Source organism: Salvelinus fontinalis, chromosome 5 (assembly GCF_029448725.1).
Source record: "Salvelinus fontinalis isolate EN_2023a chromosome 5, ASM2944872v1, whole genome shotgun sequence".
In the NCBI taxonomy this organism is placed as follows: domain Eukaryota; kingdom Metazoa; phylum Chordata; class Actinopteri; order Salmoniformes; family Salmonidae; genus Salvelinus; species Salvelinus fontinalis.
The window spans coordinates 66175753-66191254 of record NC_074669.1 but is presented as its reverse complement, the minus strand read 5'-3'; the positions used below and the strand labels follow the sequence as shown (position 1 = coordinate 66191254).

Sequence of the window (15502 nt, the reverse complement as noted above, 5' to 3'; positions counted from 1 at the left end):
GTGGTACAGGTCAGAGACACAGACACACAGACACCTGTGTGTTTACATGGTGGAGAATGCAGTGGTACAGGTCAGAGACACAGACACACAGACACCTGTGTGTTTACATGGTGTGTGGAAGTCTCTTTTTGGAAACACAATTCAATTCAATGAAATAACAAAAACTCCCTGTTTCTCTCTCTGTCTGTCTGTCCGTCTCTCTCTCTCGCTCTCTGTCTCTCTCTCGGTTGCTCTTGACTCCCTCCCCCCTCCCCCATCTCCTCCCTCCCCCTCCCCCATCTCTGCCCTCCCCCTCCCCCATATCCCCCTCCTCCCTCCCTCCCCCCTCCCCCATATCCCCCTCCTCCCTCCCCCCTCCCCCATCTCCTCCCTCCCCCTCCCCCATATCCCTCCCTCCCTCCCCATCTCTCCTCCCTCCCTCCCTCCCTCCCTCTCCCCCTCCTCCCTCTTTCCTCACTCCCTCCCTCCCTCTCCCCCTCCCCCCTCTCTCCTCCCTCTCCCCCTCCCTCCCTCTCTCCTCTCTCCTCCCTCCCCCCCCCCCCCTCCTGCTCCCTCCCCCAGGTCATGTTAAACAGTCCTAGGCGTATAGAGGAGGAGAAGGCTAAGATGGCATCTAAAGAGAAGGCTCTGAGAGAGAAAGAGGGGAAGAAGACTCCTTCTAAAACTAACACTGTCAACGGGACCGGAGGAACGCCCATTCATCACGTTAGCACTCTGCAGGCAAGACTACTCTACCGTGTGTGTGTGTGGATCTAGAGATGAGATGGGTATACTGTAATTGCAGTAGAGTATCGTTAGGCAGCTCAGAGCCCTGACTTCATAACACTACCGTGTGTGTGTTGACAAAGCAACTGAAATGGATAAACAAACATGAAATAAACAATAAAAAGTGAACAGTAAATATTACACTCAAAAGTTCCAAAATAATAGAGAGATTTCAAATGTTATATTATGTCTATATACAGTGTTGTAACGATGTACAAATAGTTAAAATAGAAAAGGGAAAATAAATAAACATTTATTTAACTAGGCAAGTAAGTCAGTTACGATCAAATCCGTAGTTACATTGACAGCCTACCCAAGCCAACTGTTCACCACCCTACCAATCATGGTCAGATGGGATGCAGCCTGGATTCGAACCAGATACTGCAGTGACGCCTCTTGCATTGAAATGAAATGCAGTCTCTTCGACCACTGCGCCACTCGGGTTGTATTTACATTGTTTTGTTCTTCACTGGTTTCTCTTTTCTTTTGGCAACAGGTCACATCTTGCTGCTGTGATGGCACACTGTGGTATTTCACCCAGTAGATATGGGGGTTTCATCAATTACATTTGTTTTCTAATTCTTTGTGGATCTGTGTAATCTAAGGGAAATACAGTGCCTTCGGATATTATTCAGACCTCGACTTTTCCCACATTTTGTTAAAATCTAAAATGGATTAAATAACAAAAAATACACTTGAGATGTTTCTACAAATTGATTGGAGTCCACCTGTGGTCAATTCAATTGATTGGCCATGTCGTGTCTTTGGCATCATTAAACTGAAGACTTATTTAGTTTATCAAGTCAATTCTCTGTAATTATTATTACGTGATTAACTAATCAGGTAGATGGAATTAACTAGGAAGTCGGGGCACCAAGGAAAATATTCAGATTACAAAGTTATAATTTTCCTTATATAACTTTCAGATATTTTAATAAGAGACATTTTTCCAGCCAAAGAGAGGAGTAACAAAAAAGCAGAAATAGAGATAAAATGAATCACTAACTGTAGTAACCTGGTATATTTATGTTTACCAATAGATGGCAGTATTGACTCAAGACGGGGCTTTGCTTCCCGCTATCCGTAGCTATTTCCTATGTCTGCCTATTTAACTATGATTAAGAAAGCTTCAGGTAGTTTTAAGCCAGGTGCATAAGATAATGTAAATCTAAGTTACAATTAAATACTAAACCGTACGTAAGTCTCATGAGTCGTAATTCTAAGAACCCTTTAAGGATACTACACTAACCTTTGATGATCTTCATCAGATGACACTCATAGGACTTCATGTTACACAATACATGTATGTTTTGTTCGGTAAAGTTCATATTTATATCCAAAAATCTGAGTTTAGGCGGGACGCTACTGTCTCACTTAGCAAAAAGCCAGAGAAAATGCAGAGCGCCAAATTCAAATTAATTACTATGAAAATTATTATAAAAACCAAGCTTTCATTAAATCACACACGAAAGATACCTAATTAAAACTACACTGGTTGTGAATCCAGCCAACATGTCAGAATTCAAATAGTCTTTTCGGCGAAAGCAAACGATGCTATTTTCTGAGGATAGCACAATAGTAAACAAAGACAGAAAAGCATATTTCAACCCTGCAGGCGCGGCACAAAACACAGAAATAAAAATATAATTCATGCCTTACCTTTGACGAGCTTCTGTTGTTGGCACTCCAATATGTCCCATAAACATCACAAATGGTCCTTTTGTTCGATTTATTCCGTCAATATAAATCCAAAATGTCCATTTATTTGGCGCGTTTGATCCAGAAAAACACCGCTTCCAAATTGCTCAAACGTGACTACAAAATATCTCAAAGGTTACCTGTAAACTTTGCAAAAAAAATTCAAACTACTTTTGTAATACAACTTTAGGTATTTTTTAACGTTAACCTGTTTGGGCTGCAGGGGCAGTATTGAGTAGCCAGATAAAAGGTGCCCATTTCAAACGGCCTCGTACTCAATTCTTGCTCGTACAATATGCATATTATTATTACTATTGGATAGAAAACACTCTCTAGTTTCTAAAACCGTTTGAATTATATCTGTGAGTCAAACAGAACTCATTTGGCACAAACTTCCTGACCAGGAAGTGGAAAGTCTGAAATCGAGGCTCTGTTCTACTTCCTGCCTATAAATGGGCATGATACGTATTAGTATACATGCACTTCATAGACCTTCCCCTGGATGTCAAGAGGCGGTGAGAGAAGAAATTTAGTGTTTATCTTGGTCTGAAGTGGAATACAAGCTCTTTGTATGACGTGTCCCCCATTTCCTGTTTTCTGGAGAGCGCGAGGAGGTACCTGGATTTGCCTTCTGTTTAGCTGCCGTTATAGGCGACTACTATCTCCGGCTTTGATTTTATTTGATACATGTGACCATATCATCGTAAAGTATGTTTTTTCAATATAGTTTAATCAGATTATTGAAATTTTTTCGGGAGTTTTGCCGTGTTCCGTTCTCTGACTTTGTTGACGATGGAGAGATTCGCGCCACTTGGCTAGTGCGCTTGCTAATTCAAGAGGGAAAATGGACGTTCTAAATCCAAACAACGATTGTTCTTGACAAAGGACCCCTTGTCCAACATTCTGATGAAAGATCAGCAAAAGTAAGAAACATTTTATGATGCTATTTCATATATCTGTCGTACATGTGAACTAGTCGTCGAAGCCCAACTTTTGGGTACTCTAGCTATACCGAAGCTGGATGTCGTAATGAAGTTATTTTTTAGAATTCTAACACTGCGATTTCATTAAGAACTAATGGATCTATCATTTCCTATACAACATGTATTTTTTAGTTATGTTTATGAATAGCTATTTGGTCAGAATATGTGTGTCAGAAAAAGTGTCAGAAAAATATCCGGACGTTGTGGGAAAAAGATGCTACGTTAGCAGAATGTATAACCACTGATTTCAGCTCTAAATATGCACATTTTCGAACAAAACATAAGTGTATGTATAACCTGATGTTATAGGACTGTCATCTGATGAAGAATATCAAGGTTAGTCAAAAATTATATATCTTTTACTGGTTTGTTACGATCGCTAACCTTTTGCTACTGGGAAATGGCATGTGTTTCTGGCTATTGTGGTAAGCTAATATAACGCTATATTGTGTTTTCGCTGTAAAACACTTAATAAATCGGAAATATTGGCTGGAATCACAAGATGCCTGTCTTTCATTTGCTGTACACTATGTATTTTTCAGAAATGTTTTATGATGAGTAATTAGGTATTTGACGTTGGTGTCTGTAATTATTATGGCTGCTTTCTGTAACGGCTGGTGCTCTCCTCATCCTCGGATGAGGTGAGGAGAGAAGGATCTTCAGACCAAAACGCAGCTTGCGGGAAATAAGCCATCTTTTATTTATAACAACGATGAAGATGGCAACACGAAAAACAAACACTTTAACCTGTCTAGGATCAGCGTGGCGCTAGCGGCACCCCCCCCCCCCCCCCCCCCCCCCCCACTGAAAAACCAGTGCCGCGAAATTCAAAAAAAATATTTTTTTAAAATATTTAACTTTCACACATTAAAGTCAAATACAGCTAATGAAAGACACAGATCTTGTGAATCCAGTCAACATTTCCGATTTTTAAAATGTTTTACAGGGAAGACACAATATGTAAAGATGTACATCTATTACCTAAAAACACATTAGCATAATCCACCATCTTTTATTTGTCCACCAACACCAGTAGCCATCACCAATTCGGCTAAACTAAGATATTTATAGCCCCTAACCAACAAAAAAACTCATTAGATGACAGTCTGATAACATATTTATGGTATGGGATAGGTTTTGTTAGAAAAAAGTGCATATTTCAGGTAGATGGCATAGTTTACAATTGCACCCACCATCACAAATGGACTAGAATAATTACAATGAGCAACGTGTTTACCTAACTACTAATCATCAAACATTTCGTAAAAATACACAGCATACACGAATCGAAAGACACAGATCCTGTGAATACAGACAATATTTCAGATTTTCTAAGTGTCTTACAGCGAAAACACAATAAATCGTTATATTAGCTTAGCACATAGCAATTAGCAGCCCAGCATTGATTCTAGCCAAAGTGAGCGATAAAAGTCAACATCGCCAAAAGATATTAATTTTTTCACTAACCTTCTCAGAATTCTTCCGATGACACTCCTGTAACATCACATTACAACATGCATATACAGTTTGATCGAAAATGTTTATATTTAGCCACCAAAATCATGGTTAGACAATGTGAAATGTAGACAAGCTGGTAAAGAAAAAGTCCTTGCGCCACTTAGACAGTGATCTACTCTTATACATAAATACTCATAAACGTGACTAAAAAATATAGGGTGGACAGGGATTGATAGACAATTTAATTCTTAATACAATTGCGTTATTACATTTTTTAATTTATCCTTACTTTTCAATACAGTTTGCGCCAAGCGAAGCTACGTCAAAAAACATGGCGTCCTAAGCCACTAAAATGTTTCGACAGAAACACGATTTATCATAATAAAAATGTCCTACCTTGAGCTGTTCTTCCATCAGTATCTTGGGCAAAGGATCCTTTCTTGGGAGAAATCGTCTTTTGGTGGAAAGCTGTCCTCTTGCCATGTGGAAATGTCAACTGCGTTCGGGATGAACTGAAAAGCGTGCCCAACTTTTCACATCGTTGCAAAAATAAATGTCCCAAAATCGCACTAAACGGATATAAATTGCTATAAAACGCTTTAAATTAACTACTTTATGATGTTTGTAACTCCTATAACGAGTGAAAAGATGACCGGAGAAATATAACAGGCTAAACTAACGCTTGGAACAGGAGAGGGTCGGTGTCTTCCACGCGCGTTACGCAGCAAGAAAAGACTTGCTAGCTAAAGGTTTTTTTCATTTGTAGTGCCTGTGAACGCGCAATCGACCCCATTGGAATCGTCATCACGTAAAGGCATCCAGGGGAAGACGTAAGAAGTGTCCGTATAGTCATAGCAACGACAGTGCCCTTTTAACCTGTCTAGGATCAGCGTGGCGCTAGCGGCACACCCCCCCCCCCCCCACTGAAAAACCAGTGCCGCGAAATTCAAAAAAAAATATTTTTTTAAAATATTTAACTTTCACACATTAAAGTCCAATACAGCTAATGAAAGACACAGATCTGGTGAATCCAGTCAACATTTCCGATTTTTAAAATGTTTTACAGGGAAGACACAATATGTAAAGATGTACATCTATTACCTAAAAACACATTAGCATAATCCACCATCTTTTATTTGTCCACCAACACCAGTAGCCATCACCAATTCGGCTAAACTAAGATATTTATAGCCCCTAACCAACAAAAAAACTCATTAGATGACAGTCTGATAACATATTTATGGTATGGGATAGGTTTTGTTAGAAAAAAGTGCATATTTCAGGTATATGGCATAGTTTACAATTGCACCCACCATCACAAATGGACTAGAATAATTACAATGAGCAACGTGTTTACCTAACTACTAATCATCAAACATTTCGTAAAAATACACAGCATACACGAATCGAAAGACACAGATCCTGTGAATACAGACAATATTTCAGATTTTCTAAGTGTCTTACAGCGAAAACACAATAAATCGTTATATTAGCATAGCACATAGCACATAGCAGCCCAGCATTGATTCTAGCCAAAGTGGGCGATAACGTCAACATCGCCAAAAATATATTAATTTTTTCACTAACCTTCTCAGAATTCTTCAGATGACACTCCTGTAACATCATATTACACAATCCATATAGAGTTTGATCGAAAATGTTTATATTTAGCCACCAAAATCATGGTTAGACAATGTGAAATGTAGCTCAGCTGGTCAGAAAATGTCCTTGCGCCACTTAGACAGTGATCTACTCTTATACATAAATACTCATAAACGTGACTAAAAAATATAGGGTGGACAGGGATTGATAGACAATTTAATTCTTAATACAATTGCGTTATTACATTTTTTAATTTATCCTTACTTTTCAATACAGTTTGCGCCAAGCGAAGCTACGTCAAAAAACATGGCGTCCTAAGCCACTAAAATGTTTCGACAGAAACACGATTTATCATAATAAAAATGTCCTACCTTGAGCTGTTCTTCCATCAGTATCTTGGGCAAAGGATCCTTTCTTGGGAGAAATCGTCTTTTGGTGGAAAGCTGTCCTCTTGCCATGTGGAAAAGTCAACTGCGTTCGGGATGAACTGAAAAGCGTGCCCAACTTTTCACATCGTTGCAAAAATAAATGTCCCAAAATCGCACTAAACGGATATAAATTGCTATAAAACGCTTCAAATTAACTACCTTATGATGTTTTTAACTCCTATAACGAGTGAAAAGATGACCGGAGAAATATAACAGGCTAAACTAACGCTTGGAACAGGTGCGCGCCGGTGTCCACTTTGCTCATGACGCAGCTCCCAAAGAATGACTAGCTTCAGGGTTTTTTCATTTGTAGGGCCTGTGAACGTGCAATCGACCCCGTTGGAATCGTCATCACGTAAAGGCATCCAGGGGAAGACGTAAGAAGTGTCCGTATAGTCATAGCAACGACAGTGCCCTTTTAAATGACTTCAGAAGAGTGGCCAACATTTCTCAAATCTGACTCCATGTCAGGGAAATTGCTGTAGAATGGGCTCTGTTCCACTTAGAGACAAAATTTCAACTCCTATAGAAACTATAGACTGTTTTCTATCCAATAATAATAATAATATGCATATTGTACGATCAAGGATTTTGTGGGAAGCCGTTTAAAAAATTAGCCAAATTAGCATAAGTAGTCTAAACAGCGCCCCCATCCCCAACAGGTTAACTGACTTCAGAAAAGTGGCCAACATTTCTCAAATCTGACTCCATGTCAGGGAAATTGCTGTAGAATGGGCTCTGTTCCACTTAGAGACAAAATTTCAACTCCTATAGAAACTATAGACTGTTTTCTATCCAATAATAATAATAATATGCATATTGTACGATCAAGGATTTTGTGGGAAGCCGTTTAAAAAATTAGCCAAATTAGCATAAATAGTCTAAACAGCGCCCCCATCCCCAACAGGTTAAGAGCCATACCAGGTAACCCAAAACCAACACAGAAACTGAAAACATAGAATGCCCACCCAACCTCACGTCCTGACCAACTAACACACATAACAACTAACATAAATAGGTCAGGAACGTGACATTACCCCCCCCACAAGGTGCGAACTCCGGACGCACCAGCACAAAGTCTAGGGGAGGGTCTGGGTGGGCATCTAACCACGGTGGTGGCTCAGGCTCCGGGCGCGGTTCCCACCCCACCATAATCCATCCTAGCTTCCTCCCTCCAAGAATGTCCACCCTCTTTTTTCCCCCACAAAATCCTCTTAATAACATACCTAATAAGGACAACACCGGGACAGAGAGATAAATCAAGACAGAGGGATAGATAAGAATATAGAGGTAGATGAAGATAGAGAGGGAGATCAGGATAGAGGGGCAACTCCGGACTGAAAGGCAGCTCCGGACAGAGAGACAGCTCTGGACTGATGGGCAGTTCTGGGTATCTAGCCTTTTCAGGCTGAAGGGCAGCTCATGGCTGACTGACGAATCTCGACGCTCATGGCTGGCTGACGGCTCTCGACGCTCATGGCAGGCTGACGGCTCTCGACGCTCATGGCAGGCTGACGGCTCTCGACGCTCATGGCAGGCTGACGGCTCTCGACGCTCATGGCAGGCTGACGGCTCTCGACGCTCATGGCAGGCTGACGGCTCTCGACGCTCATGGCGCTCTGATGGCTCTCGACGCTCATGGCGCTCTGACGGCTCTCGACGCTCATGGCGCTCTGACGGCTCTGGCTGCTCATGGCGCTCTGACGGCTCTGGCTGCTCATGGCGCTCTGACGGCTCTGGCTGCTCATGGCGCTCTGACGGCTCTGGCTGCTCATGGCGCTCTGACGGCTCTGGCTGCTCATGGCTCTCTGGCGGCTCTGGCAGATCCTGTCTGGTTGGCGGCTCTGGCAGATCCTGTCTGGTTGGCGGCTCTGGCAGATCCTGTCTGGTTGGCGGCTCTGGCAGATCCTGTCTGGCTGACGGCTCTAGCGGCTCCTGTCTGGCTGACGGCTCTAGCGGCTCCTGTCTGGCTAACGGCTCTGTAGGCTCATGGCAGACGGGCGGCTTTGCAGGCTCATGGCAGACGGGCGGCTTTGCAGGCTCCTGGCAGACGGATGGCTCAGACGGCGCTGGGGAGACGGATGGCTCAGATGGCGCTGGGGAGACGGATGGCTCAGATGGCGCTGGGGAGACGGATGGCTCTGGCCGGATACGGTGCACTGTAGACCTGGTGCGTGGTGCCGGAACTGGAGGCACCGGGCTAAGGATAAGCACCTTCCTACTAGTGCGGGGAGCAGGAACAGGGCACACTGTATTCTCAAAGCCCACTCCACAACTGATGCGCGGCACCGGCACTGGTGACGCCGGGCTGAGGACAAGCACATCAGGATTAGTAGGGGGAGAAGATACAGTTTGTACAGGGCTCTGGAGACGCACTGGTAGCTTAGTGCGTGGGGCCGGAACTGGAGGCACCGGGCTAGATACACGCACTACAGGGAGAGTGCGTGGAGGAGGAACAGGGCTCAGGATACGCACTGGTAGCCTAGTGCGTAGTGTAGACACTGTAGGTACTAGGCTGGGGCGGGGAGGTGGTGCCGGAAATACCGGACCGTGGAGGCGTACTGGCACTCTTGAGCATTGAACCCGCCCAACCTTACCTGGTTGAATGCTCCCGGTCGCCCGACCAGTGCGGGGAGGTGGAATAACCCGCACCGGCCTATGTAGGCGAACCGGGGAAACCATGCGTAAGGCCGGTGCCATGTATGCCGGCCCGAGGAGACGCACTGGAGACCAGACGCGTTGAGCCGGCCTCATGACACCTGGCTCAATACTCAATCTAGCCCTACCAGTGCGGGGAGGTGGAATAACCCGCACTGGGCTATGCACTCGTACAGGAGACACCGTGCGCTCTACTGCGTAACACGGCGCCTGCCCGTACTCCCGCTCTCCACGGTAAGCCTGGGAAGTGGGCGCAGGTCTCCTACCTGCCCTTGGCCCACTACCTCCTAGCCCCCCCCTAATAAATTTTTGGGAATTACTTACGGGCTTTTCGGGCTTCCGTACCAGACGCGTTCCCTCATAGCTCCGGTTCCTCTCTCCGGTAGCCTCTGCACTCCCCAGTGCCTCCAGCTGCTCCCATGGCTTTTCGGGCTTCCAGCCACGTCTCCTTGCTGCCTCCTTAAACCACCGCTCCTGGGCTTTAGCTGTCTCCCTCTCTTCCTGAGAACTTCCTGAGAACGTTTTTGACTCGGATGAGGTGAGGAGAGAAGGATCTTCAGACCAAAACGCAGCTTGCGGGAAATAAGCCATCTTTTATTTATAACAACGATGAAGATGGCAACACGAAAAACAAACACTTTAACAAACTTACAAAATAAGAAAACGACGTAGAACGAAACCTGAACATAAACTTACATAACTAAACATAAACTCACGTACAGGAAACAGACTACATCGAAACGAAACGAAACAAACAAACGCTACAGTCCCGTGTGGCACGAACATACATACTGACACGGAAGACAATCACCCACAACGAACACTGTGACAACGCCTACCTAAATATGACTCTTAATTAGAGGAACGCCAAACACCTGCCTCTAATTAAGAGCCATACCAGGTAACCCAAAACCAACACAGAAACAGAAAACATAGAATGCCCACCCAACCTCACGTCCTGACCAACTAACACACATAACAACTAACATAAATAGGTCAGGAACGTGACACTTTCGGTGCAATTTCTGATTGTAGCTGCAATGTAAACTATGATTTATACCTGAAATATGCACATTTTTCGAACAAAGCATAGATTTATTGTAGCCACTTCAAGTGCAGGGCGCGAAATTCTAAATATTTAACTTTCACACATTAACAAGTCCAATACAGCATATGAAAGGTACACATCTCGTGAATCCAGCCAACATGTCCGATTTTTAAAATGTTTTACAGGGAAGACAAAATATGTAAATCTATTAGCTAACCACGTTAGCAAAAGACTCCACTTTTATTACTCCATCAGTTTTTGACTCCATCAGTAGCTATCACAAATTCGGCCAAATAGAGATATAAATAGCCACTAACCAAGAAACAACCTCATCAGATGACAGTCTGATAACATATTTATTGTATAGCATATGTTTTTTTCGAAAAATGTGCATATTTCAGGTATAAATCATAGTTTACATTGCAGCTACATTCAGAAATTGCAAAACTGATAATTCAGTTTTCTTTGTTTTATAAATTAGCAAACATTTCTAAAAAAAAATGGTTTTGCTTTGTTATTATGGGGTATTGTGTGTAGATTAGAAAAAACCCTGTTTTGCTTTGTCATTATGGGGTATTGTGATGTCATTATGGGGTATTGTGATGTCATTATGGGGTATTGTGTGTAGATTAGAAAAAAACAATTGTCTGCACGTAGCCTGTCTTCTCTTGAGAGCCAGGTCTGCCTATGGCGACCTTTCTCAATAGCAAGGCTATGCTCACTGAGTCTGTACATAGCCTGTCTTCTCTTGAGAGCCAGGTCTGCCTACGGCGACCTTTCTCAATAGCAAGGCTATGCTCACTGAGTCTGTACATAGCCTGTCTTCTCTTGAGAGCCAGGTCTGCCTACGGTGACCTTTCTCAATAGCAAGGCTATGCTCACTGAGTCTGTTCATAGTCAAAAAGCTTTCCTTCATTTTGGGTCAGTCACAGTGGTCACATATGTGTTATGAAAGGTTTAGGAATCGCTTCCTTTTAGGTGGTTGTAGAATTTAATGTCTCTTTTCAGCATTTTGATAATTTGCGTGTATCGGCATAATTCTGCTCTGCATGCATTATTTGGTGTTTTACGTGGTACACAGAGGATATTTTGTGAATTCTTGGTTGGTGAGCAGCCCCCAGGCCCCACAACCATAAAGGGCAATGGGTTCTACAACTGATTAAAATATTTTCTGCCAGATCCTAATTGGTATGTCAAATGTTATGTTCCTTTTGATGACATAGAAAGCCCTTCTTGCCTCGTCTCTCAGATCGTTCACAGGTTTGTGGAAATGACGCTGATATTTAAGCCGAGGTAGGCATGTTTTTGTTTGCTCGTGGGCAACAGAACCTAGATGGAATTTGTATATATTTTTTTAACCAAAAAGCCTCCTGCGGAGATGGGGGCTGGGATTTAAAAAAAAAAAGATATAACAAAAATAGGACAAAACACACATCCCAACAAGAGACACCACAACACTACATAAAGAGAGACCTAAGACAACAACATGGTAGTAACACAACATGACAACAACATGGTAGCAACACAACATGACAACAACATGGTAGCAACACAACATGATAGCAGCACAAAACATGGTACAGACATTATTGGGCACAGACAGCAGCACAAAGGGCAAGAAGGTAGAGACAACAATACATACAATGTGTGGACCTGGCAACTGGAACACCATTACTTCTGTCTTACTGAGATTCACTGTCAGGGCCCAGGTCTGTCAGGGCCCAGGTCTGTCAGGGCCCAGGTCTGTCAGGGCCCAGGTCTGTCAGGGCCCAGGTCTGTCAGGGCCCAGGTCTGTCAGGGCCCAGGTCTGTCAGGGCCCAGGTCTGTCAGGGCCCAGGTCTGTCAGGGCCCAGGTCTGTCAGGGCCCAGGTCTGTCAGGGCCCAGGTCTGTCAGGGCCCAGGTCTGACAGAATCTGTGCAGAAGATCTATCTGCTGCTGTAGACCCTCCTGGTGTCACGCCCTGGCCTTAGAGAGCCTTTTTTATTCTCTATTTGGTTAGGTCAGGGTGTGACTTGGGTGGGCAAATCTATGTGTTCTATTTCTTTGTTGGCCGGGTGTGGTTCCCAATCAGAGACAGCTGTCTATCGTTGTCTCTGATTGGGGATCATACTTAGGCAGCCTGTTTTCCACCTGAGTTTGTAGGATCTTGTTTTTGTGTAGCCTGCAGGACTAACGTTCGTTTATCTTTTGTTGTTTTTTTGGTGTTCATCTAGATAAACATTGTTTTCACTGAGAAAATGTACAATACAATTTAAAGAATGTTCCCAACATTGCTCTCTCTGTAACTCTCTCTCTGTAACTCTCTCTCTCTCCAGATTATTTACTTCCTACACATCTCTACTTTACTGCTGTCCTAACATTACTAACTGGTGTCTGTCTGTGTCTGTAGGTGGTGGAGACCCGTTGTAAGAAGGTGTGTACATCTAAGTCAGACCTCCGCTCTAATGACTTCAGCATCGTGGGATCTCTCCCCAGAGACTTTGAGCTTTCTAACTTTGACTGCTATGGCAAGCCCATTGAGGTTAGCGGGGCAACCGGCAAATCACAGGCCAAGAACAACAAGAAGGCCCCACCCCCTAAACCTGTCATCCCCGCTGCAGCCAAACGCATCGACCTGTACGCACGTGCTCTGTTCCCCTTCAGTTTCCTCTTCTTCAACGTCATATACTGGTCTGTCTACTTGTAGGAAGGTGTGTGTGTGTTAATATCTGAGAATGTCAGTGGGTATTCTCATCTTTTATAGTAACATCATTTACTACTTTATCTTGACCTGTAATCCCTGACCTCTAACCCCTGACCCCTTGCCCATGAACCCCAATCCTACATTTAACAGGCTGGTTTCCCAGACTCAGATAAGGCCCAGTCCTGGACTACTCTCCCTCAATAGATAAAGTCCATTGGACTTAATCCAAGAAAAGACTTCATCTGTGTCCAGGGAACTACCCCAACATGTAGAAGTGATCTTAGATTAGAACTCATCCTCTATGGCTTGGCTTTTTCAATGTAGTAACGGGCCAGAGACAGGCAGACAGACGGACAGGTGGACACGCAGACAGGTAGACAGGCAGACTGACAGACATTCATCCTATATGGCTTGGCTTTCTCAATGTAGTAACGGGCCAGAGACAGGCAGAGACAGGCAGAGACAGGCAGACAGGCAGAGACAGGCAGACAGGCAGAGGCAGGCAGACAGGCGGACAGGCAGACAGGCGGACACGCAGACAGACAGATAGAAAGACAGACAGACAGACAGATAGAAAGGCAGACTTATAGACAGACACACAAACAGGCCTCTAGAGTGGCGCAGTGGTCTAAGGCCCTGCAGTGCTAGCTGTGCCACTAGAGATTCTGGGTTCAAGTCCAGGCTCTGTTGCAGCTGGCTGCGATCAGGTGACCCATGGGGGCGGGGCACAATTGGCCCAGCGTCATCCGGGTTGGGGGAGGGTTTGGGCTGCAGGGATGTCCTTGATCCATAGCGCACTAGCGACTCCTGGGCGCAGTGCACGCTGACACGGTCGCCAGGTGTACAGTGTTTCCTCCGACACATTGGTGTGGCTGGCTTCCGGGTTAAGTGGGCATTGTGTCAAGAAGCAGTGCGGCTTGGTTGGGTTGTGTTTCGGAGGACGCATGACTCTCAAACTTTGTCTCTCCCGAGTCCGTAGGGGAGTTGCAGCGATGAGACAAGACTGTAACTACCAATTGGATACCACGAAAAAGGGGTATAAAACATATATACTTTAAAAGAGAGGCAGGCAGGCAGGCAGGCGGGGGGGCAGGCAGATAGATGAGCAGGCAGACAGGCAGGCGGGGGGGCAGGCAGGTAGATGAGCAGGCAGACAGGCAGGCAGACAGGCAGGCGGGCAGGCAGATAGATGAGCAGGCAGGCAGGCAGGCGGGGGGGCAGGCAGGTAGATGAGCAGGCAGACAGGCAGGCAGACAGGCAGGCGGGCAGGCAGATAGATGAGCAGGCAGGCGGGCAGGCGGGGGGGCAGGCAGGCAGGTAGATGAGCAGGCAGGCAGGCAGACAGGCAGGCGGGGGGGCAGGCAGGCAGATAGATGAGCAGGCAGGCAGACAGGCAGACGGGCGGGCAGGCAGATAGATAGATGAGCAGGCAGGCAGACAGGCAGGCGGGGGGGCAGGCAGGTAGATGAGCAGGCAGACAGGCAGGCGGGGGGGCAGGCAGGCAGATAGATGAGCAGGCAGACAGGCAGGCGGGGGGGCAGGCAGGTAGATGAGCAGGCAGGCAGGCAGGCAGGCAGGTAGATGAGCAGGCAGGCAGGCAGGCAGATAGATGAGCAGGCAGGCAGGCAGGCAGACAGGCAGGCGGGGGGGCAGGCAGGTAGATGAGCAGGCAGACAGGCAGGCGGGGGGGCAGGCAGATAGATGAGCAGGCAGGCAGGCGGGGGGTCAGGCAGACAGGCAGGCGGGCAGGCAGATAGATATACAGACGGACAGGCAGATGGATATACAGACAGACGGACGGACAGGCAGATAGATATACAGACAGACGGACGGACAGGCAGATGGATATACAGACAGACGGACGGACAGGCAGATGGATATACAGACAGACGGACGGACAGGCAGATGGATATACAGACAGACGGACGGACAGGCAGATAGATATACAGACAGACGGACGGACAGGCAGATAGATATACAGACAGACGGACGGACAGGCAGATAGATATACAGACAGACGGACGGACAGGCAGATAGATATACAGACAGACAGACGGACAGGCAGATAGATATACAGACAGACGGACGGACAGGCAGATAGATATACAGACAGACGGACGGACAGGCAGATAGATATACAGACAGACGGACGGACAGGCAGATAGATATACAGACAGA

The 15502-nt window shown here is 45.3% G+C and overlaps 1 protein-coding gene across 1 annotated transcript in view; it reads left to right on the top strand.

Moving 5' to 3' along the window:
- The window catches only part of LOC129856055 (glycine receptor subunit beta-like), a gene marked incomplete at its 5' end in the record, with an annotated part of 61874 nt that extends 47378 nt beyond the window's left edge, over window positions 1-14496 (top strand). The window contains 2 exons of the mRNA XM_055924189.1: window positions 562-720; window positions 13031-14496. Of these exons, the coding sequence (XP_055780164.1) occupies window positions 562-720; window positions 13031-13327 (456 nt within the window). The remainder of the gene's footprint in view (window positions 1-561; window positions 721-13030) is intronic.
- Between the last annotated feature and the right edge of the window lie 1006 nt (window positions 14497-15502).